At 50.1% G+C, this 25,877-nt stretch overlaps 1 protein-coding gene across 1 annotated transcript; it reads right to left on the bottom strand.

Moving 5' to 3' along the window:
- Positions 1-25,417, bottom strand: LOC139763715 (uncharacterized). The gene is made up of 12 exons (XM_071690038.1): positions 25,278-25,417; positions 22,434-22,497; positions 21,830-21,954; positions 20,766-21,273; positions 19,185-19,302; positions 18,456-18,540; positions 16,984-17,217; positions 15,942-16,049; positions 11,477-11,577; positions 4,825-4,998; positions 2,715-2,795; positions 1-2,516 (listed from the first exon to the last, which is right to left on the bottom strand). The coding sequence occupies exons 1-12, from the start codon at positions 25,313-25,315 to the stop codon at positions 1-3; spliced, it is 4,152 nt and encodes a 1,383-aa protein (XP_071546139.1). The 5' UTR covers positions 25,316-25,417.
- Between the last annotated feature and the right edge of the window lie 460 nt (positions 25,418-25,877).

The following is a 25,877-nucleotide window of genomic DNA, read 5'->3' as shown; positions in this document are numbered from 1 at the left end:
CTACCTTCGTCTTGGTTTAAGATAGTCGGGACGAGAGAGCATCATCTCTATGTGTTTCTCTGACGTGTGTGGTGCTGACGACGACGAAGACCCTGGGGCCTTGTTATCTGACGTGTGTGGTGCTGACGACGACGAAGACCCTGGGTCCTTGTTATCTGACGTGGGTGCTGACGAGGAAGACCCTGGGTCCTTGTTATCTGACGTGTGTGCTGACGACGACGAAGACCCTGGGTCCTTGTTATCTGACGTGTGTGGTGCTGACGACGACGAAGACCCTGGGTCCTTGTTATCTGACGTGTGTGGTGCTGACGACGACGAAGACCCTGGGTCCTTGTTATCTGACGTGTGTGGTGCTGACGACGACGAAGACCCTGGGTCCTTGTTATCTGACGAGGACGACGAGGACGACCCTGGTTCCTTGTTATCTGACGTGGATGGTGACGACGACGAAGACCCTGGGTCCTTGTTATCTGACGTGTGTGCTGATGACGACGAAGACCCTGGGTCCTTGTTATCTGACGTGTGTGCTGACGAGGACGACCCTGGGGCCTTGTTATCTGACGAGGAAGACCCTGGGTCCTTGTTATCTGACGTGTGTGCTGACGAGGACGACCCTGGGGCCTTGTTATCTGACGAGGAAGACCCTGGGTCCTTGTTATCTGACGTGTGTGCTGACGAGGACGACCCTGGGTCCTTGTTATCTGACGAGGAAGACGAGGACGACCCTGGGTCCTCACCAGGTGACGACTGACCCAGTGATCCAGCAGCAGGTGGAGGTGGTGGGTCGTGTGTCGTCGTTGTGTCAACACTCGTCATGTTCATGAAAGCCGCGAGTAGGTCACCATACTTGACCTTACGTGCAGACGTAAGGTCAGCAGTGTGGCCACCGGGGTGCGACACAGACGTGAGGTCAGCAGTGTGGCCACCGGGGTGCGACACAGACGTCAGGTCAGCAGTGTGGCCACCGGGGTGCGACACAGACGTAAGGCCAGCAGGAGAGGCAGTGTGGCCACCGGGGTGCGACACAGACGTGAGGTCAGCAGTGTGGCCACCGGGGTGCGACACAGACGTAAGGTCAGCAATGTGGCCATCGGGGTGCGACACAGACGTCAGGTCAGCAGTGTGGCCACCGGGGTGCGACACAGACGTAAGGTCAGCAGTGTGGCCACCGGGGTGCGACACAGACAGGTCAGCAGTGTGGCCACCGGGGTGCGACACAGACGTAAGCTTATCCCGAAGGAGCGAAGAATCAGATGGTATTGGTCGGGTAAAGAATTCTGTTGAGGAAAGAGACGTGGCGTGAGCAACAGACTCTCCTGTGAGGCCGTCAGGTTCCCTTGGGGCAACAGATTCGACCGATGGAAGACCTGAATCCGTCACAGGGGCAGCAGAATCGGTCGGAGAGGCAGCAGAATCCCTCACAGGGGCAGCAGAATCAGTGGAAAGGAGAGCAGCAGAATCCGTCGTGGAGGTAACAGAATCCGTCGTGGAGGCAACAGAATCCGTCGTGGAGGCAACAGAATCTATCACAAGGGCAACAGAATCCTTCTGAGAGGCAACAGAACCCTTCTGAGAGGCAGCAGACTCCGTCGGAGAGGCAACAGAATCCGTCGGAGAGGCAGCAGACGACTCCATCAAGAGAGGCGCATGAGGAACAGTGTGTGGCACTCGAGACGAAGCATCACTGAAGCGATCGAAGCTTCGAAGCAGTTCTTCAGTGAACCCTCCTTCCCTGGCGACGTCACCAGGTGCTTCGGGAGCCACAAGAGTCGAAGCTTCGGGGTCATCTTCCACCAGGGGCGTCGTAGGACTCGCGGTGTCCACGGACGCTGGGGTCACGGACTCCATACCGGGGGTCACCGTCGAGGGAACGGGATTCGAAGGCCTTGGACTGGAGGTGACTTCACTGGGCTTCATGATGTCATAAATCATGGCTTGTAACATCTGACCGAAACCAACATGGCCATTCGAAGCCTCAGTGGTGGTGAACGAGGCTTCGGAGCCAGCCATGGAGGCTTCAGTCGAGGGCACGGGGCCGGGGTTCGAACCCGCGGAGGGAGGGACCACAACGTCGAGTTCTGTGGATAGATTGTTCTTGGCATCAGTGATCGAGTCATGCACACCAATAGCTCGTATTCCAGGCTCAGGGGTCGAACCCTCCTGTTCACGAGTCGAACTCCTTGGAGCATGCGAAGACTCGGGGTTCGAGACTGAACCTTTCGTGGTTATGAGCGAGGCATCGAACCCTGATGGTTCGTGGACAGTGAGTGGTGAACCCTCTGGATGTGGAATGGACGATTCTGTGGTGGTCAAATCTTCAGAACTCGAAGCCGAACCCCCCATGACGAGGTCCGAAGCCACCGAAACAGGAACCGAAGCAGCTTCAAAGCGGGATGGTTCGGATATGAGGACTTCTCCATCAGTACTGCTGACGAAGTCGCTTCTACTAAGGGTCGAACCCTGGGTGTCTGGCACAGCTGTCGTGTCTGGCGCTTCGCTGGGAATCAAAATAAATTCTGTGGGTCGTGAAAGAAAACGTAAAAGAACAACATTATGTTCTCCCAAAGCCACCCGTTCTTGTTCTTCAATAATAGAACAACGAAGATCAAAATCTAAAGCGAATGGCATGTGAAATGTTTTACGATTAAAAAGCAGATGAACGACATTTTTGTTTCTCCAGTTATGAAAAAGGAAAAAGGAAATGTTTCACATACTTGTAAGGTCGTCCTGGAAGAGCCCTTGGAGAGGTTGGCTGACGGGGTCGTCCAGCAAGAGGCCGCCCCTGTGTGCTGGTACTGCAGGAGGGAAAAAATGAAAAAGGTTTTTTACTCCTGGATTCGACAGGCCCTTCGCCAGACCCTTCGACATGCCCTTCGCCAGGCCCTTCGACAGGCCCTTCGCCAGGCCCTTCGCCAGGGTAGGACCCTGTCCTTGCAACAGTCAGGCCCTTCGCCAGGGTAGGACCCTGTCCTTGCAAGTCAGGCCCTTCGCCAGGCCCTTCGACAGGCCCTTCGTCAGGCCCTTCGTCAGGCCCTTCGACAGGCCCTTCGCCAGGCCCTTCGCCAGGCCCTTCGCCAGGGTAGGACCCTGTCCTTGCAACAGTCAGGCCCTTCGTCAGGCCCTTCGACAGGCCCTTCGCCAGGGTAGGACCCTGTCCGTGCAACAGTCAAGTCCTTGGTATAGCAGTATTCTAAGGAGAGGATCTCCACTCTAAACACCTCGTCTTAGATTTGCCATATTCGTAACAAGAGTTGTGATATTCGTATGAAGATTTAAGATATTCTCATCAAGATTTGTGATATTCTCACAAGCCTTCATTATAATATTCTCACAAGCCTTCATTATAATATTCTCACAAGCCTTCATTATAATATTCTCACAAGCCTTCATTATAATATTCTCACAAGCCTTCATTATAATATTCTCACAAGCCTTCATTATAATATTCTCACAAGCCTTCATTATAATATTCTCACAAGCCTTCATTATAATATTCTCACAAGCCTTCATTATAATATTCTCACAAGCCTTCATTATAATATTCTCACAAGCCTTAATCAAAATATTCTCACAAGGCTTCATTGTAATATTCTCAAGCCTTCATTATAATATTCTCATAAACCCTCATCATAATATTCTCAACTCATTCTCAATACAACTCGATATTCGTAATCATACCCACAACACTACACCCCCCACAACACACTACACCCACAACACTCTACACCCACAACACACTACACCCACAACACACTACACCCACAACACTCTACACCCACAACACTCTACACCCACAACACACTACACCCACAACACACTACACCCACAACACTCTACACCCACAACACACTACACCCACAACACACTACACCCACAACACACTACACCCACAACACTCTACACCCACAACACACTACACCCACAACACACTACACCCACAACACACTACACCCACAACACTCTACACCCACAACACACTACACCCACAACACACTACACCCACAACACTCTACACCCACAACACACTACACCCACAACACTCTACACTCACAACACTCTACACTCACAACACACTACACCCACAACACTCTACACCCACAACACAACACACTACACCCACAACACTCTACACCCACAACACACTACACCCACAACACACTACACCCACAACACACTACACCCACAACACACTACACCCACAACACTACACCCACAACACTTTACACCCACAACACTCTACACCCACAACACACTACACCCACAACACACTACACCCACAACACACTACACCCACAACACACTACACCCACAACACTCTACACCCACAACACTACACCCACAACACTCTACACCCACAACACTCTACACCCACAACACACTACACCCACAACACTCTACACCCACAACACACTACACCCACAACACTCTACACCCACAACACAACACACTACACCCACAACACTCTACACCCACAACACACTACACCCACAACACACTACACCCACAACACACTACACCCACAACACACTACACCCACAACACACTACACCCACAACACTTTACACCCACAACACTCTACACCCACAACACACTACACCCACAACACACTACACCCACAACACACTACACCCACAACACACTACACCCACAACACTCTACACCCACAACACTACACCCACAACACTCTACACCCACAACACTCTACACCCACAACACACTACACCCACAACACACTACACCCACAACACACTACACCCACAACACTCTACACCCACAACACACTACACCCACAACACTCTACTACACTGGCCAAGTGTTACGAACCTTCAACAACCAGTATGGTGATGGCTGAGGTGATGATGAGAAGGACCCCAGTCACCACCAGGCACCATCCCAGGCGTCCCTGCTTATCCAGCGACTTTTCGTAGAGCGTCTTGCTGCCGGAGACGGTAGGCCTACGACCCCAGAACACCTGGGGGGACGACACACCCCCCCCACCTGCAAGGCAAAGCCTCTACAACCACGAGCACTGGCACCTACAACCACGAGCACTGGCACTTACAACCACGAGCATTGGCACCTACAACCACGAGCACTGGCCCCTACAACCACGAGCATTGGCACCTACAACCACGAGCACTAGCACTTACAACCACGAGCATTGGTACCTACAACCACGAGCACTAGCACTTACAACCACGAGCATTGGCACTTACAACCACGAGCACTGGCACCTACAACCACGAGCATTGGCACTTACAACCACGAGCACTAGCACTTACAACCACGAGCATTGGTACCTACAACCACGAGCACTAGCACTTACAACCACGAGCATTGGCACTTACAACCACGAGCACTGGCACCTACAACCACGAGCATTGGCACTTACAACCACGAGCACTAGCACTTACAACCATGAGCATTGGTACCTACAACCACGAGCACTAGCACTTACAACCACGAGCATTGGCACTTACAACCACGAGCACTAGCACTTACAACCACGAGCATTGGTACCTACAACCACGAGCACTAGCACTTACAACCACGAGCATTGGCACTTACAACCACGAGCACTGGCACCTACAACCACGAGCATTGGCACTTACAACCATGAGCACTAGCACTTACAACCACGAGCATTGGTACCTACAACCACGAGCACTAGCACTTACAACCACGAGCATTGGCACTTACAACCACGAGCATTGGCACTTACAACCACGAGCATTGGCACTTACAACCACGAGCATTGGCACCTACAACCACGAGCACTGGCACCTACAACCACGAGCATTGGCACCTACAACCACGAGCACTGGCACCTACAACCACGAGCATTGGCACTTACAACCACGAGCACTGGCACTTACAACCACGAGCATTGGCACTTACAACCACGAGCATTGGCACCTACAACCACGAGCATTGGCACTTACAACCACGAGCACTAGCACTTACAACCACGAGCACTAGCACTTACAACCACGAGCATTGGCACTTACAACCACGAGCAGTGGCACCTACAACCACGAGCATTGGCACCTACAACCACGAGCATTGGCACCTACAACCACGAGCATTGGCACTTACAACCACGAGCATTGGCACTTACAACCACGAGCATTGGTACTTACAACCACGAGCATTGGCACCTACAACCACGAGCATTGGCACCTACAACCACGAGCATTGGCACTTACAACCACGAGCATTGGCACCTACAACCACGAGCATTGGCACTTACAACCACGAGCATTGGCACTTACAACCACGAGCATTGGCACTTACAACCACGAGCACTAGCACTTACAACCACGAGCATTGGCACTTACAACCACGAGCATTGGCACTTACAACCACGAGCATTGGCACTTACAACCACGAGCACTAGCACTTTCAACCACGAGCACTAGCACTTACAACCACGAGCATTGGCACCTACAACCACGAGCATTCGCACCTACAACCACGAGCAATGGCACCTACAACCACGAGCATTCGCACCCACAACCACGAGCATTCGCACCTACAACCACGAGCATTGGCACCTACAACCACGAGTTTTTGCATGGCATACATCTATGGTTACAACCATGGTGTATAACCTCATCCTAAGGCTTGCCCCACACACACACACACACACCGTCCCAAACACATCCCAAGGCTTGTCCCACACACACACACACACACACACACACCGTCCCAAACACATCCCAAGGCTTGTCACACACACACACACACACACACACACACACACACACACACACACACACACACCGTCCCAAACACATCCCAAGGCTTGTCACACACACACACACACACACACACACACACACACACACACACACACACACACACCGTCCCAAACACATCCCAAGGCTTGTCACACACACACACACACACACACACACACACACACACCGTCCCAAACACATCCCAAGGCTTGCCCCACACACACACACACACACACACACACACACACACACACCGTCCCAAACACATCCCAAGGCTTGTCCCACACACACACACACACACACACACACACACACACACACACATCGTCCCAAACACATCCCAAGGCTTGTCACACACACACACACACACACACACACACACACACCGTCCCAAACACATCCCAAGGCTTGCCCCACACACACACACACACACACACACACACACACACACACACACACACCGTCCCAAACACATCCCAAGGCTTGTCCCACACACACACACACACACACACACACACACACACACACACACACACACACACACACCGTCCCAAACACATCCCAAGGCTTGTCACACACACACACACACACACACACACACACACCGTCCCAAACACATCCCAAGGCTTGCCCCACACACACACACACACACACACACACACACACCGTCCCAAACACATCCCAAGGCTTGTCACACACACACACACACACACACACACACACCGTCCCAAACACATCCCAAGGCTTGTCACACACACACACACACACACACACACACACACACACACACACACAGTCCCAAACACATCCCAAGGCTTGCCCCACACACACACACACACACACACACACACACACCGTCCCAAACACATCCCAAGGCTTGTCCCACACACACACACACACACACACACACACACACACATCGTCCCAAACACATCCCAAGGCTTGTCACACACACACACACACACACACACACACCGTCCCAAACACATCCCAAGGCTTGCCCCACACACACACACACACACACACACACCGTCCCAAACACATCCCAAGGCTTGCCCCACACACACACACACACACACACACACACAGTATCTTAACTATTTGGTCAACACATGAATGACCTATACACTGTCACGGGTCAGGTCCAACGTATCTTCACTATGCTGTATCTTCAACTATGCTGTATCTTAACTATGCTGTATCTTAACTATGCTGTATCTTAACTAAGTTGTATCTTAACTATAATGTATCTTAACTATGCTGGATCTTAACTATGATGTATCTTCACTACAGCATAGTGAAGATAAAGTGATCTCCCCCCAGAGAGAGAGAGAGAGAGAGAGAGAGAGAGAGAGAGAGAGAGAGAAGGTTGGGGAGCATACCTGGGGAAGGTTGAGGACCATACCTGGGGAAGGCTGGGGAGCATACCTGGGGAAGGTTGAGGACCATACCTGGGGAAGGCTGGGGAGCATACCTGGGGAAGGCTGGGGAGCATACCTGGGGAAGGCTGGGGAGCATACCTGGGGAAGGTTGGGGACCATACCTGGGGAAGGCTGGGGAGCATACCTGGGGAAGGTTGAGGACCATACCTGGGGAAGGCTGGGGAGCATACCTGGGGAAGGTTGGGGAGCATACCTGGGGAAGGCTGGGGAGCATACCTGGGGAAGGTTGAGGACCATACCTGGGGAAGGCTGGGGAGCATACCTGGGGAAGGTTGAGGACCATACCTGGGGAAGGCTGGGGAGCATACCTGGGGAAGGTTGAGGACCATACCTGGGGAAGGCTGGGGAGCATACCTGGGGAAGGCTGGGGAGCATACCTGGGGAAGGCTGGGGAGCATACCTGGGGAAGGTTGAGGACCATACCTGGGGAAGGTTGGGGAGCATACCTGGGGAAGGTTGGGGAGCATACCTGGGGAAGGCTGGGGAGCATACCTGGGGAAGGTTGAGGACCATACCTGGGGAAGGCTGGGGAGCATACCTGGGGAAGGTTGGGGAGCATACCTGGGGAAGGCTGGGGAGCATACCTGGGGAAGGTTGAGGACCATACCTGGGGAAGGCTGGGGAGCATACCTGGGGAAGGTTGGGGAGCATACCTGGGGAAGGCTGGGGAGCATACCTGGGGAAGGTTGAGGACCATACCTGGGGAAGGCTGGGGAGCATACCTGGGGAAGGTTGAGGACCATACCTGGGGAAGGCTGGGGAGCATACCTGGGGAAGGCTGGGGAGCATACCTGGGGAAGGCTGGGGAGCATACCTGGGGAAGGTTGGGGAGCATACCTGGGGAAGGTTGAGGACCATACCTGGGGAAGGCTGGGGAGCATACCTGGGGAAGGTTGAGGACCATACCTGGGGAAGGTTGGGGAGCATACCTGGGGAAGGTTGAGGACCATACCTGGGGAAGGCTGGGGAGCATACCTGGGGAAGGTTGAGGACCATACCTGGGGAAGGCTGGGGAGCATACCTGGGGAAGGCTGGGGAGCATACCTGGGGAAGGCTGGGGAGCATACCTGGGGAAGGTTGGGGAGCATACCTGGGGAAGGCTGGGGAGCATACCTGGGGAAGGTTGAGGACCATACCTGGGGAAGGCTGGGGAGCATACCTGGGGAAGGTTGGGGAGCATACCTGGGGAAGGCTGGGGAGCATACCTGGGGAAGGCTGGGGAGCATACCTGGGGAAGGTTGGGGACCATACCTGGGGAAGGTTGGGGAGCATACCTGGGGAAGGTTGGGGAGCATACCTGGGGAAGGTTGGGGAGCATACCTGGGGAAGGCTGGGGAGCATACCTGGGGAAGGTTGAGGACCATACCTGGGGAAGGCTGGGGAGCATACCTGGGGAAGGTTGGGGAGCATACCTGGGGAAGGTTGAGGACCATACCTGGGGAAGGCTGGGGAGCATACCTGGGGAAGGTTGAGGACCATACCTGGGGAAGGCTGGGGAGCATACCTGGGGAAGGCTGGGGAGCATACCTGGGGAAGGTTGAGGACCATACCTGGGGAAGGCTGGGGAGCATACCTGGGGAAGGTTGAGGACCATACCTGGGGAAGGCTGGGGAGCATACCTGGGGAAGGCTGGGGAGCATACCTGGGGAAGGCTGGGGAGCATACCTGGGGAAGGTTGAGGACCATACCTGGGGAAGGTTGGGGAGCATACCTGGGGAAGGTTGGGGAGCATACCTGGGGAAGGTTGGGGAGCATACCTGGGGAAGGTTGGGGAGCATACCTGGGGAAGGTTGGGGAGCATACCTGGGGAAGGTTGGGGACCATACCTGGGGAAGGTTGGGGAGCATACCTGGGGAAGGTTGGGGAGCATACCTGGGGAAGGTTGGGGAGCATACCTGGGGAAGGTTGGGGAGCATACCTGGGGAAGGTTGGGGAGCATACCTGGGGAAGGTTGAGGACCATACCTGGGGAAGGCTGGGGAGCATACCTGGGGAAGGCTGGGGAGCATACCTGGGGAAGGTTGGGGAGCATACCTGGGGAAGGTTGGGGAGCATACCTGGGGAAGGCTGGGGAGCATACCTGGGGAAGGTTGAGGACCATACCTGGGGAAGGTTGGGGAGCATACCTGGGGAAGGCTGGGGAGCATACCTGGGGAAGGTTGGGAGCATACCTGGGGAAGGTTGGGGAGCATACCTGGGGAAGGTAGGGAGCATACCTGGGGAAGGTTGGGGAGCATACCTGGGGAAGGTTGGGAGCATACCTGGGGAAGGTTGGGGAGCATACCTGGGGAAGGCTGGGGAGCATACCTGGGGAAGGCTGGGGAGCATACCTGGGGAAGGCTGGGGAGCATACCTGGGGAAGGCTGGGGAGCATACCTGGGGAAGGCTGGGGAGCATACCTGGGGAAGGCTGGGGAGCATACCTGGGGAAGGCTGGGGAGCATACCTGGGGAAGGCTGGGGAGCATACCTGGGGAAGGCTGGGGAGCATACCTGGGGAAGGTTGGGGAGCATACCTGGGGAAGGCTGGGGAGCATACCTGGGGAAGGCTGGGGAGCATACCTGGGGAAGGCTGGGGAGCATACCTGGGGAAGGTTGGGGAGCATACCTGGGGAAGGTTGGGGAGCATACCTGGGGAAGGCTGGGGAGCATACCTGGGGAAGGTTGGGAGCATACCTGGGGAAGGTTGGGGAGCATACCTGGGGAAGGCTGGGGAGCATACCTGGGGAAGGCTGGGGAGCATACCTGGGGAAGGCTGGGGAGCATACCTGGGGAAGGCTGGGGAGCATACCTGGGGAAGGTTGGGGAGCATACCTGGGGAAGGCTGGGGAGCATACCTGGGGAAGGCTGGGGAGCATACCTGGGGAAGGCTGGGGAGCATACCTGGGGAAGGTTGGGGAGCATACCTGGGGAAGGCTGGGGAGCATACCTGGGGAAGGCTGGGGAGCATACCTGGGGAAGGCTGGGGAGCATACCTGGGGAAGGTTGGGGAGCATACCTGGGGAAGGTTGGGGAGCATACCTGGGGAAGGCTGGGGAGCATACCTGGGGAAGGTTGGGGAGCATACCTGGGGAAGGTTGGGGAGCATACCTGGGGAAGGTTGGGGAGCATACCTGGGGAAGGTTGGGGAGCATACCTGGGGAAGGTTGGGGAGCATACCTGGGGAAGGCTGGGGAGCATACCTGGGGAAGGTTGGGGAGCATACCTGGGGAAGGTTGGGGAGCATACCTGGGGAAGGTTGGGGAGCATACCTGGGGAAGGTTGGGGAGCATACCTGGGGAAGGTTGGGGAGCATACCTGGGGATGGGGAGAGTGTTGGGGTGTTTAGCTTGTAACGGGTGGCGCCTGTCTCATCTGGGGGGTAGGTTGTACTGCCCAGGGCCTCACGAAATATCTGGCTACTGGGGGTCAACACCCCAGCACCACGCCCCCAGCACCACCACCACCACGCCCACAGCACAACCACCACCACGCCCACAGCACCACCACCACGCCCCCAGCACCACCACCACCACGCCCACAGCACCACCACCACGCCCACAGCACCACGCCCCCAGCACCATCACCACGCCCACAGCACCAGCACCACGCCCACAGCACCATCACCACCACCACGCCCCCAGCACCATCACCACGCCCACAGCATCAGCACCACGCCCACAGCACCACCACCACCACGCCCACAGCAGCGCCACCACGCCCACAGCAACACCACGCCCCCATGAAAAGTTATACAGTGTTATTAATCATACATCATGCCTGGGGAGAAGGAAGAATGATTATCATTAATCATACATCACCCCTGGGGAGAGGAAAGAATGATTATCATTAATCATACATCATGCCTGGGGAGGGAAGAATGATTATCATTAATCATACATCATCCTTGGGGAGAGGAAAGAATGATTATCATTAATCATACATCATCCCTGGGGAAAAGAATAATTATCATTAATCATACATCACCCCTGGGGAGAGGGAAGAATGATTATCATTAACCATACATCATGCCTGGGGAGAGGGAAGAATGATTACCATTAATCATACATCACCCCTGGGGAGAGGGAAGAATGATTATCATTAACCATACATCACCCCTGGGGAGAGGGAAGAATGATTATCATTAATCATACATCATCCCTGGGGAGAGGGAAGAATGATTATCATTAATCATACATCATCCCTGGGGAAAAGAATGATTATCATTAATCATACATCATCCCTGGGGAGAGGGAAGAATGATTATCATTAACCATACATCACCCCTGGGGAGAGGGAAGAATGATTACCATTAATCATACATCACCCCTGGGGAGAAGGAAGAATGATTATCATTAATCATACATCACCCCTGGGGAGAAGGAAGAATGATTATCATTAATCATACATCATCCCTGGGGAGAGGGAAGAATGATTATCATTAATCATACATCATGCCTGGGGAGAAGGAAGAATGATTATCATTAATCATACATCATGCCTGGGGAGAAGGAAGAATGATTATCATTAATCATACATCACCCCTGGGGAGAGGGAAGAATGATTATCATTAATCATACATCATGCCTGGGGAGAAGGAAGAATGATTATCATTAATCATACATCATGCCTGGGGAGAAGGAAGAATGATTATCATTAATCATACATCATCCCTGGGGAGAGGGAAGAATGATTATCATTAATCATACATCATCCCTGGGGAGAGGGAAGAATGATTATCATTAATCATACATCATGCCCTGGGGAGAAGGAAGAATGATTATCATTAATCATACATCATCCCTGGGGAGAGGGAAGAATGATTATCATTAATCATACATCATGCCTGGGGAGAGGGAAGAATGATTATCATTAATCATACATCATGCCTGGGGAGAGGGAAGAATGATTATCATTAATCATACATCATCCCTGGGGAGAGGGAAGAATGATTATCATTAATCATACATCATCCCTGGGGAGAGGGAGAATGATTATCATTAATCATACATCACCCCTGGGAGAGGGAAGATGATTATCATTAATCATACATCATGCCTGGGAGAGGAAGAATGATTATCATTAATCATACATCATGCCTGGGGAGAGGGAAGAATGATTATCATTAATCATACATCACCCCTGGGGGAGAAGGAAGAATGATTATCATTAATCATACATCATCCCTGGGAGAGGGAAGAATGATTATCATTATCATACATCATGCCTGGGGAGAAGGAAGAATGATTATCATTAATCATACATCATGCCTGGGGAGAAGGAAGAATGATTATCATTAATCATACATCATCCCTGGGGAGAAGGGAAGAATGATTATCATTAATCATACATCATGCCTGGGGAGAGGGAAGAATGATTATCATTAATCATACATCATCCCTGGGGAGAGGAAGAATGATTATCATTAATCATACATCACCCCTGGGGAGAGGGAAGAATGATTATCATTAATCATACATCACCCCTGGGGAGAGGGAAGAATGATTATCATTAATCATACATCATCCCTGGGGAGAAGGAAGAATGATTATCATTAATCATACATCACCCCTGGGGAGAGGGAAGAATGATTATCATTAATCATACATCATGCCTGGGGAGAAGGAAGAATGATTATCATTAATCATACATCATCCCTGGGGAGAAGGAAGAATGATTATCATTAATCATACATCATCCCTGGGGAGAGGGAAGAATGATTATCATTAATCATACATCATCCCTGGGGAGAAGGAAGAATGATTATCATTAATCATACATCATCCCTGGGGAGAAGGAAGAATGATTATCATTAATCATACATCACCCCTGGGGAGAGGGAAGAATGATTATCATTAATCATACATCACCCCTGGGGAGAGGGAAGAATGATTATCATTAATCATACATCATCCCTGGGGAGAAGGAAGAATGATTATCATTAATCATACATCACCCCTGGGGAGAGGGAAGAATGATTATCATTAATCATACATCATCCCTGGGGAGAAGGAAGAATGATTATCATTAATCATACATCATCCCTGGGGAGAAGGAAGAATGATTATCATTTATCATACATCATGCCTGGGGAGAAGGAAGAATGATTATCATTAATCATACATCATCCCTGGGGAGAAGGAAGAATGATTATCATTAATCATACATCATCCCTGGGGAGAAGGAAGAATGATTATCATTAATCATACATCATCCCTGGGGAGAAGGAAGAATGATTATCATTAATCATACATCATGCCTGGCTCTCATTATATCATTGTAATATTCCTTCTTCAACTACACTAATATCAAAATCATTTTCTATGACCAACAGTACTTGTATTATCTGTTGATGACCTGGCATGACCTGACCTCAGAGCCTGACCCTCACCATGATGACCTCTACTGACCTGACCTCAGAGCTTGACCCTCACCGTGACCTCTACTGACCTGACCTCAGAGCTTGACCCTCCCATGATGACCTCTACTGACCTGACCTCAGAGCTTGACCCTCATCATGACCTCTACTGACCTGACCTCAGAGCTTGACCCTCATCCTGACCACCTCTACTGACCTGACCTCAGAGCTTGACCCTCACCGTGACCTCTACTGACCTGACCTCAGAGCTTGACCCTCACCGTGACCTCTACTGACCTGACCTCAGAGCTTGACCCTCATCGTGACCTCTACTGACCTGACCTCAGAGCTTGACCCTCACCATGATGACCTCTACTGACCTGACCTCAGAGCTTGACCCTCACCATGATGACCTCTACTGACCTGACCTCAGAGCTTGACCATCACCATGACCTCTACTGACCTGACCCTCACCGTGACCTGTACTGACCTGACCTCAGAGCATGACCCTCACCGTGACCTGTACTGACCTGACCTCATAGCTTGACCCTCACCGTGACCTCTACTGACCTGACCTCAGAGCTTGACCCTCACCGTGACCTCTACTGACCTGACCTCAGAGCTTGACCATCACCGTGACCTCTACTGACCTGACCTCAGAGCTTGACCCTCACCGTGACCTCTACTGACCTGACCTCAGAGCTTGACCATCACCGTGACCTCTACTGACCTGACCTCAGAGCTTGACCCTCACCGTGACCTCCACTGACCTGACCTCAGAGCTTGACCATCACCGTGACCTGTACTGACCTGACCTCAGAGCTTGCCCCTTACCGTGACCTCTACTGACCTGACCTCAGAGCTTGACCCTCCCATGATGACCTCTACTGACCTGACCTCAGAGCTTGACCCTCCCATGATGACCTCTACTGACCTGACCTCAGAGCTTGACCCTCACCATGATGACCTCTACTGACCTGACCTCAGAGCTTGACTCCTCACCATGATGACCTCTACTGACCTCAGAGCTTGACCCTCACCGTGACCTGTACTGACCTGACCTCAGAGCTTGACCCTCCCATGATGACCTCTACTGACCTGACCTCAGAGCTTGACCCTCACCATGATGACCTCTACTGACCTGACCTCAGAGCTTGACCCTCATCCTGACCACCTCTACTGACCTGACCTCAGAGCTTGACCCTCACCATGATGACCTCTACTGACCTCAGAGCTTGACCCTCCCATGATGACCTCTACTGACCTGACCTCAGAGCTTGACCCTCACCATGATGACCTCTACTGACCTGACCTCAGAGCTTGACCCTCACCATGATGACCTCTACTGACCTCAGAGCTTGACCATCATCGTGACCTGTACTAACCTGACCTCAGAGCTTGACCCTCACCGTGACCTGTACTGACCTGACCTCAGAGCCACGTGCCGACACGTTCTCAAAGTTAAGGGTGAGTGGGTTGCATGGTTGACCTTCACCCAGCGGGGTACAGTGTACGCTGGTTACACCGGAATATCTGTGGACCAAACAACTGCATGACACTCTGTGGGCCACACTTACAACCACACTTACATCCACACTAACAACCACACTTACATCCACTTTAACAGACACTTACAACCACACTAACATCCACACTTACAATCAAACAGCCCGTCTACCACACTCCCTCATCAACCACACTCACTCGTAAGCCACACCTGTAGCCCTGCCCACACCTTCCACCCACACCTGTAGCCCTGCCCACACCTTCCACCCACACCTGTAGCCCTGCCCACACCTGACTAACAACATACAAACGTACACAAAACACGACTAAGCACCACGAACCCAGGACACACCAGCCCTCCCTACTGACCACCAGACCCTCCACCCTCGTGCTATATTTGCAGGCTCCTCCTCCTCTCCCTCCAAAATGTCGCCATCCACTTCCTCTAAAATGTTCCCCTCCACTCCATCCCTCCCTCCAAAATGTCGCCCTCCATTCCCTCTAAAATGTTCCCCTCCACTCCATCCCTCCCTCCAAAATGTCCCCCTCCACTCCCTCCCTCCTCCAAAATGTCCCCCTCCACTCCCTCCCTCCTCCAAAATGTCCCCCTGCACTCCCTCCCTCCCTCCTAAATGTTCCCCTCCAGTCCCTCCCTCCTAAATGTTTCCCTACACTCCCTCCCTCCTAAATGTTCCAATGTTCCCCTTCACTCCCTCCCTCCCTCCTTCTATATGTCCCCCTCCACTCCCTCCCTCCCTCCTAAATGTTTCCCTACACTCCCTCCCTCCTAAATGTTCCAATGTTCCCCTTCACTCCCTCCCTCCCTCCTTCTAAATGTCCCCGTCCATTCCCTCCCTCCTTCCCTCCAAAATGTCCCCCTCCCTCCTCCACTCCCGTCTCCATCTATATAGAATGTAAGATACCATCAACTGACCCTCCATCAGGTCACCCCAGCACCAACCTCCTTCTGTCAGCAGATCCCAGGTCCCCTGGGGTGATGGTCTTCAGTGTCGTGGGTTCGTCTTGCCCTTTCTGGCCATCCCTGGTCCTGCCCTGGGGCACCAGGTGAGTCTTGTAGGGATCCTGGGGGTCTGCACTCGCCGGCCCCAAGGGCGTGGTTCCCAGGGGCTCCCCAGCGCCACCGCTGCCCTTCCTCTCACGTCCATCATCTTGAGGCTCAACCCCAGTCCTGAGCCTGAGGCGACATGATACCGTGAGGTTCAAAGAGGTGGCGCAGAGGTGGGGGGTTGTATTTGGGTCAGTCTGTCTGTGTCTTTTGCATTGTCTTTGTCGTTCTGTCATTGTGTCTGTCTGTTTTCATAATCACCTAATTACACAAGGGATGAACTTACACATTCACGGGGTTTCAGCTCCCAAACTTTCTGTCCAAAGTCCAGTCTTTTAAACGTATTCCCACAGTCTACATTTCCAATTTTCTCTGAAGCCCCATGTTTCTATAACACCGTTGTTGTCAAATCATTGATGTACAGATCTTGTAACTTTACTTCTGTCTTTGTCATTAATCTAAAAGGCTGTCGAAAATGTTAGATGGCGTAAGGGATGTGTTTGGGAGGAAGTGGCATGCAAGTCCTGGTGAATGGCTGCGTGAAAAGAGATGAGATGGTGAAAACCTCACGTAAGGCGAAGCGTGGCAAAGCAGCTAGAATGGATAGGATTCCAGGAGTTTCTCAAAGATATGGAGTGATACTATTGTTAGATGATTATGTTACGTTATCTGTCGATTGTAAAACCCAAGATGGTGACGGTGGATTGGAAAATTAGATGTAGAGTGCTCTTATATAGAGACAAGGAGGGGTAAAAAAGCAAATTGCGGAAGTCAGTCATGTATAGGTATGGTGCGAGTGGTGAGGTGTGTGTGATGGTAAACACTGGACATGAGACTCGAGAGGAGTAGTGTGTGGATCAGGTGTCTGCTGAGTGGAATTGTGTGAGGGAAACACTGGGAGAAAACTGATGAATTGTATGGGACATTTAAGGATCTGAAGAAAGTGTGGGGCTGGGTTGACAGAGATGCCTTGAGGGAGGTGTTACGAATATATGGGGCAAGTGGAAAGGAACTACACACACACACACACACATACATACACACACACACACCACACACACATCCCAAGAGCTGGTGCACACATGTAGGGCCAAGAGCATTAAGGGGTAAACATATGACTAACCCGGACATACGACTGTGACAAAGAGGGTCACTATAGACAGATACAACTGCAAACCTATGACAATCATATTTACATATTACTGAAAGCTTATAGGAATTAATTCAGGCCATAATGAAAACATATGCAAACAATATCAAAATGTTTCTGGACATCGAAGTACACATCTGGGGTGAACCAGACTTGAGCACCAGCGATTCTCAGGTGTGTGTGTGGGTGTGTGTGGGTCAAGGCAGGCAAGACTCACCAATGGCTGAGGTCCGTAGGTGACAGAGGCTTGCCCTTGTAAGGCAAGGAAGGCGCAGAGGTGAACTCCTCCCCCGGCTGTTCTCCTGAAGAAGGAGAATGAGGAACCTCGTTACATGCTATACATACATTCTGCCCTCAACCCAGCCCTTCGTCTGACCATTATATACAACCCACTTCCTCACACACGAACTTTAACGTCGATCATCAACTTCGTACACGCTCTTCTGACGTCATCCATGTACTGTACAGTACACAGTGGTCCTGTACAGTACACAGTGCAGTTCTAAGAGTGCGCACCAATCAGTCGCAGGAAAAGGGTGGATTCCTTTGGAGTGATGTCCTTTGACAAGATGCCACATGGACGACACTACAGTCAACCACAAGCAGGAGGAGTCCGGTAACACCTGATGCACATGAGCAGAGTCCGGTAACACTGGATACATCCGTCTTCCCAGGTGTTACCGGACTCCCCCTGCATGAGGTCACACCTTTTGGCGAGGCTGTAACACAACAACCACGATCTGGTTCAGGAATGTCTCACTCTTGGGCAGTCCACATTTCCCTGCAACTGAGTGTAGCGCACGCAGCCTTGGACCTGCAGAAGTTTCAAGAAGGTTCCGGGGTAACACCAGGACCCTCATAGAAAACGTGGTAACTGTGGTAACTGTGGTAACCATTCCATTACCTGACGCCCCTGGTTACCTCCTGCAGGAGGTCTGGTACTCACGTAGGATGCGACGTGGCGACCCACCCACGGAGATCACATTGATGGCTGGGGGCTTCGCCACAGGGCTCCTACCTCCGCGGCCCGAGCCACTAGGGGCACCTTGCTCCAGGGCGGGGCTCTGAGGAGAAGAAAAGGGCCTCTCCATTACGCTCAAGCTGTCCAGAAAGCTTCAAGGGGGGTAGAAAGCTTTCTCCCTCAGCTCCATTTGCGATGCAAGCTTTGTGGAAGAATGCGATCAAATGTGTGACATGAATTACCATTTGGGACTTCTATCCTTTGGGGGATGTGTGTGGCGCCCTTGCTCACTGCTGGAGAAGCTGTTGCTACGTCTGCTTCTTTCCCTACACCGATAAGCTTTGGAACTCGCTCAACACCACCCCCTTTTCTACCCCTCCCTGCACCTACCACCTAAATGCTTGTTAAAAGGAAGGTTTCTTTTCCTTTTTCCAGTTCCTCAGAGACAGACATCTCTTCCTTTCCTCATTTCTCCATATATTCCCCCCTTTTTTTTATAGTTTCATCTATGGCTGCTGGCCTTGAAAACTACTTTGGTCTGGGCCATTTCTATATCTGAGAGGCGAATCTATATCAAGCAAGAATCTATGGCAATTGAACTCTATAATGGAAACCATGACCCAAGTGTGTTTTTAACCCTCCCTCACTCGTAATATAGTCATGTGTCTACTCACCCACACATCCCAGGCCCCAGACTGGCACGTTACACACACAGACAGACAGACAGACGCCAAGCTAATTAAGTCTTCCTCTCTAACTACAGCTACTTAACAACCTCTCGAGTAATCCAGACTTGCTGGTGATTAATTACCCCATCTGTCATCAATGCCTTTACGACTCACTCATACCGTCATGCTTAATGAAGCTAATTAATCTAATTAGCCATGCAGTCTATTATGATCAACTCTTGGTCATATATCCTCTAATTCAACTTACATAAAATAGCAAGACCTCAAAGATAGATAAATAGTTTATTGACCACAACAAAATTGACATTAAGCATACATAAATACAATTAAACGTTAGATCTAAATTAACAATAATCATTAAATCCACTTTAAATGTTGATAATGTAGTCCACAGAATATATTATCTTAAAAGTTATTTAATCATACATTTCTAATATCAAACATATGGTTCTGTATGGCCAGTCATCTACAACCTAAGTACAAGTGTTATAATGAAGTTAATCCGGTAAACATGACTATATATTCTATTCCCTCATTACTTCCGTCTTTATCATCCCCTCGTTACGTCTTTAATGACCCAATTAACGAGCTAAAAGGGATTGTCTGTGCCTCCCATTCTCGCCCACAAACTTATTCTTCAGCCATGCCTCTCTGAAGCCGTTGCCACAAACACACTGAAATGGACATTTCAGAACACATAGGCGCGTCACGCTACACGCTGATTGGCCACGGGCACGAAGGGGGTGATAACTAGGTTGTTAGAGATTACAAGAAGAATACAGAGACGGATACAGAGAGATGGTGGAGGAGGGGATGACACAGACCTCCCAAACTATTGCTGTACCCGAAGCGCGTCTTGAAATGGCTGACAGCTCACCTGTGTGTCCCCATGGCAGGGGTTCGCGGGCCCCGAAGCCAGAGGGCCCGCGTCTTTCGGGGCCCGAGGGCCCTCCCTCTCACACCTGGGGGACGGGGTTGGAGACGCCCTACGCTCTGTGGTTCCCTTGGCCAGCGGCTGGGGTGGGGTCTTACACACTCGAACCCCCATCTTGGGCGAGGCGGGAGAGGGCACAGTCCTGCTCCTGGGGGACGGGGGAGACGTGGGTGAAGCGGGGGAGTGAAACGTCTCCATGGTGGGGGAGTGGTGCGTCTTGGCTGTGGCGTAGGACTCGTTCCCCGTCCTGTAGGAGGCCGTGGAGGAGGAAGACCCGCCACGAACCACCCCCGACCGACCCTCGGGGTTCAGCAGCTGCTGAGCCCTGGCCTCGCTCTCCTTACCTGCCGAGGGAGTTCCAGGGGACCGCTGGGGAGGGCTTGGCTCCTCCCTGTCGGAGCCGTGGGCACTCCACGCCCTCTGGCTAGATGGCGTGTCCGGGTGATCCCAACTGCAACGCGACACGGGTTCGTGACCCAACTTAGAACATTCTATATTATACACATTTCTATACGTCTACACTTACCTATTAAACATTGCTACGATTCCTTATTAAACATTGCTACGATTTCCTTATTATTAAAGACATTACGACATCTCGGTGAACTTACCAAGTTATGATAACTTTGTCACTTGCGAATCTGTTCTACCCATTTAAACACTACTTCTGATATCCTATTAAACATCAGTGTGGATGATGCTACATTAGATATATATACAAGTGAATGCGGCCCATTTCAACTTTTATTTCTGACAGAATTTGAAATTTGGTGATAAACAAGCGCATTATATTCTATCAAACACAAATGTTGGGATGGGGAAGTTGGGCCAAGCAAAGGGACAAGCCCAAGATGGGATAATGCCTAACATAGGATGGCGGAGCCGAAATAGAGATTGCCAGTTTTGCCACCAAGAAACGAGCGGGTCCCACAAGTTCGGACCATCCCGAAGGCTACTGCATCCTACCTGACGTAGGATGCGCCTGTGAGAAGGCTACTGCATCCTACCTGACGTAGGATGCGCCTGTGAGTCCTGCCTCGTCAGCCTGGTGGGTGAGGACCTGTGAGGGTTGGATCGTATTGCTGTTCTGTGGCCCAACCCGGTTCTGCCTCTTCATGTACTCGTTGACCACCTGCGAACCAGGAAAAAATGTCCCGATAACATTATCTTTCCCACCCGCAGGTCACATACACACATCGATAATCTCAGTTTTCCTTAAAGACATCTGCTTTCTCGATCGAAATCTTAAGAGGGACGCCAAGATGGCGGGTTGACCGTCGCCAAAGTCGGATTTCGGGAAAAACGTTGGGGGAAAAAAAGTAAAAAGAAAGCGACACATCATCTTACCTCTAACTTGATAATTTCAAAAATTTATTTACAAATAATATGTTTATTCTCACAAGAGGCTAATAAGTCCTTTTGCAACTAAATCAAAACTTAATGAAACTCTCCAAGTCACCAATATAGACGAGTTCTACCATTCCTGAATTTCCGACCGGCAACACGAACTTGGTAACGTCATCTGCAGTTGGGCAAGATGCCCCACAGTGGACAGGCCAGGGGAAGGGGGATTCCAACCCACGAATACATGGCTGTTATGTAGTGCCTTACCTCACTGTAACGCCGGTCTGTGCTTCTAGAAACTTCCGTGGAGCCTGGCACAAGGATACCATTTCTGCAAAATAAATACATGATATTTATTTTTATCTAGTATACTTTGTCGCTGTCTCCCGCGTCAGCGAGGTAGCGCAAGGAAACAGACGAAAGAATGGCCCAACCCACCCACATACACATGTATATACATACACGTCCACACACGCAAATATACATACCTATACATCTCAACGTATACATATATATACACACAGAGACATACATATATACACATGTACATAATTCATACTCTCTGCCTTTATTCATTCCCATCGCCACCTCGCCACACATGGAATGACAACCCCCTCCCCGCTCATGTGTGCGAGGTAGCGCTAGGAAAAGACAACAAAGGCCCCATTCGTTCACACTCAGTCTCTAGCTGTCATGTAATGATGCACCGAAACCACTGCTCCCTTTTCACATCCAAGCCCCACACAACTTTCCATGGTTTACCCTAGACGCTTCACATGCCCTGGTTCAATCCATTGAAAGCACGTCGACCCCAGTATACCACATCGTTCCAATTCACTATTCCTTGCACGCCTTTCACCCTCCTGCATGTTCAGGCCCCGATCACTCAAAATCTTTTTCACTCCATCTTTCCACCTCCAATTTGGTCTCCCACTTCTCCTCGTTCCCTCCACCTCTGACACATATATCCTCTTGGTCAATCTTTCCTCACTCATTCTCTCCATGTGACCAAACCATTTCAAAACACCCTCTTCTGCTCTCTCAACCACACTTTTTATTACCACACATCTCTCTTACCCTTTCATGACTTACTCGATCAAACCACCTCACACCACATATTGTCCTCAAACATCTCATTTCCAACACATCCACCCTCCTGCGCACAACCCTATCTATAGCCCACGCTTCGCAACCATACAACATTGTTGGAACCACTATTCCTTCAAACATACCCAGTTTTGCTTTCCAAGATAACGTTCTCGACTTCCACACATTCTTCAACGCTCCCAGAACTTTCGACCCCTACCCCACCCTGTGATTCACTTCCGCTTCCATGGTTCCATCCGCTGCCAAATCCACTCCCAGATATCTAAAACACTTCACTTTCTCCAGTTTTTCTCCATTCAAACTTACCTCCCAGTTGACTTGTCCCTCAGCCCTACTGTACCTAATAACCTTGCTCTTATTCACATTTACTCTCAATTTTCTTCTTTCACACTTTCACACACTTTACCAAACTCAGTCACCAGCTTCTGCAGTTTCTCACCCGAATCAGCCACCAGCACTGTGTCATCAGCGAACAACAACTGACTCACTTCCCAAGCTCTCTCATCCACAACAGACTGCATACTTGCCCCTCTTTCCAAAACTCTTGAATTCACCTCCCTAACAACCCCATCCATAAACAAATTAAACAACCATGGAGACATCACACACCCCTGCCGCAAACCTACATCCACTGAGAACCAATCACTTTCCTCTCTTCCTACACGTACACATGACTTACATCCTCGATAAAAACTTTTCACTGCTTCTAACACATCACACACACACACACACACACACACACACACACACATTATATATCATATATATATATATATATATATATATATATATATATATATATGATGTGATCATTACATGAAAGTGCACTTGGACACTTACCGTGTTTCATTATCAAACTATCTTTGTAGAACCAATCACTCAGTATCTATAGATACTTTCTATTAGTAGCTAAAATGTGCATGTCAACTACTGGTTCACAAAAATACAATCATATCAAGGTTGATGAGAAGTGATACATATTTTCCATTCCCAAAAACGGTCAATGTTAGATGCCTTACATACAAACCTAACGGTGTACGTCGAGGTCAAAACCGGGTCCAAACAAGCGCTAACAAGCAGTTGTTCACCTTGACCTACAGAATGCCCAGCCCATTCTCTCCTGCTTTGTTTACCTACTTAGGCGATGAATTGGGTAATTAGAGCAGTTCATAATAATGTTGGAACAGACTCGCTCTGCACTATATACATTCGTGTCATGTATTCCATGGACTAGCTAACGATAGTACAATCCTAATCATGCTAAAACCTAATATATAAATCTTCATTCACTTCGTAAAGGTCTGTTTAAGTGACGAATTCGCGCAAGATTGGCCAATTACGTTCAAAATACATCTTTCTCACGAAATGCTATTCCTGTTTTTGTGAATGATTAAGAGATGTGTATATATTGAGCAAGTCTGGGCACAGAGATAGCCATTCCACTCTGCTCAGCGAGCGAACGAACTGCTTAATAGGGTAGTTACGAGTTGTTTCTGGTATATAAACTGTACAACTATTCAAGTCATCAGCACAACAATTTGTATACCAGCTAACAAAACAGCCCTTGTTATTAAGCTAACTTAAACCAGTCAAGTTTTATTAAAACATCACTGAATGCGTTGGTCATTAAAGGAATTCGTTGGTTTAAAAGATGGTGTACGGTTTTCCGTTTTTCTAACCTAAACCTGAACACATATGATCATTAATGTCTTCAACCATTACTTCATACCTGAGCCTAACACTCATGGTGGCACTATATTGAATCATATATTAAATCAAAAGAGGTTTTGAAATTAATTCCAGGCTTGTATACGTAAATCACATATACACAGACATTGACAGTTTCATCACAACTCAAATTGACATAAAAAAAAACCCTCCATTTTCAACACAAATTGACAAAAAAAAACCTTCCATTCTTTTTAAAAGCCTCGAGACTTATAGATTCAACCAGTTCCAATGGCGTCGTGTAGGTAATAATTAACTCAGTTTATGTCACTTTACCTCTCCTCTCCACCAATGGGAGTCGCTACAAAAGACATTTCAAGTTTTCTTTGATGGTTGTGGTCGTGGTTGCCGCCTATCCACTTAGCCTATGCACGTAGCCACATCCAACACAGACGTGGCTCCTTCAGGTAACTGAAGCCGACCCATACACACACACACACACACAAAGTTCCACGATCGACTCAAACCAATGAAGCGCTTCAGTGAGTCGAACACAGTGAACCACATTTTTTTTTTGAAGCCTGACACACATAAGGTAGATTTTTTCTATTGTTTTTTAGACAAAAGTTACTTTTCTATCATTGAAAAGATGTTCTAAAGTTTTTATAAAAATTTAGTTGTCTTAACTTCACATATTAGCAGCGTTTTTATCACCAATCTAACGAAACAGTGTTGGCATAATCGCTCTCTGCCACATCCAAACACAGACGTCTATATATTTCTTATATTTGATATATAATCCACGGAATATATACGAAGTATCTTAATATTCATTATAGCTGAAGACAAGTGAGACAGAGGTTCTATAAACTTCAGTTTTCTGAAAGAATGAGGACTGATGAAACTAGTGACGTCAGGGCATACCGAAGCATCATA

The sequence above is a fragment of the Panulirus ornatus genome, chromosome 47 (assembly GCF_036320965.1).
Source record: "Panulirus ornatus isolate Po-2019 chromosome 47, ASM3632096v1, whole genome shotgun sequence".
NCBI classification, from domain to species: Eukaryota; Metazoa; Arthropoda; class Malacostraca; order Decapoda; family Palinuridae; genus Panulirus; species Panulirus ornatus.
The sequence above is the reverse complement of the archived record's forward strand: the minus strand, read 5'-3'. Positions and strand labels throughout refer to the sequence as shown.

Coding starts and splice junctions, on each gene's coding strand:
- LOC139763715 (XM_071690038.1), bottom strand. CDS start 25,315: ATGTCTTTTGTAGCGACTCCCATTGGTGGAGAGGAGAG. Junction 21,274..21,829: donor ACAGGCGCATCCTACGTCAG/GTAGGATGCAGT, acceptor GTCGCGTTGCAG/TTGGGATCACCCGGACACGC. Junction 18,541..19,184: donor GTCGCCACGTCGCATCCTAC/GTGAGTACCAGA, acceptor CTCCTTCTTCAG/GAGAACAGCCGGGGGAGGAG.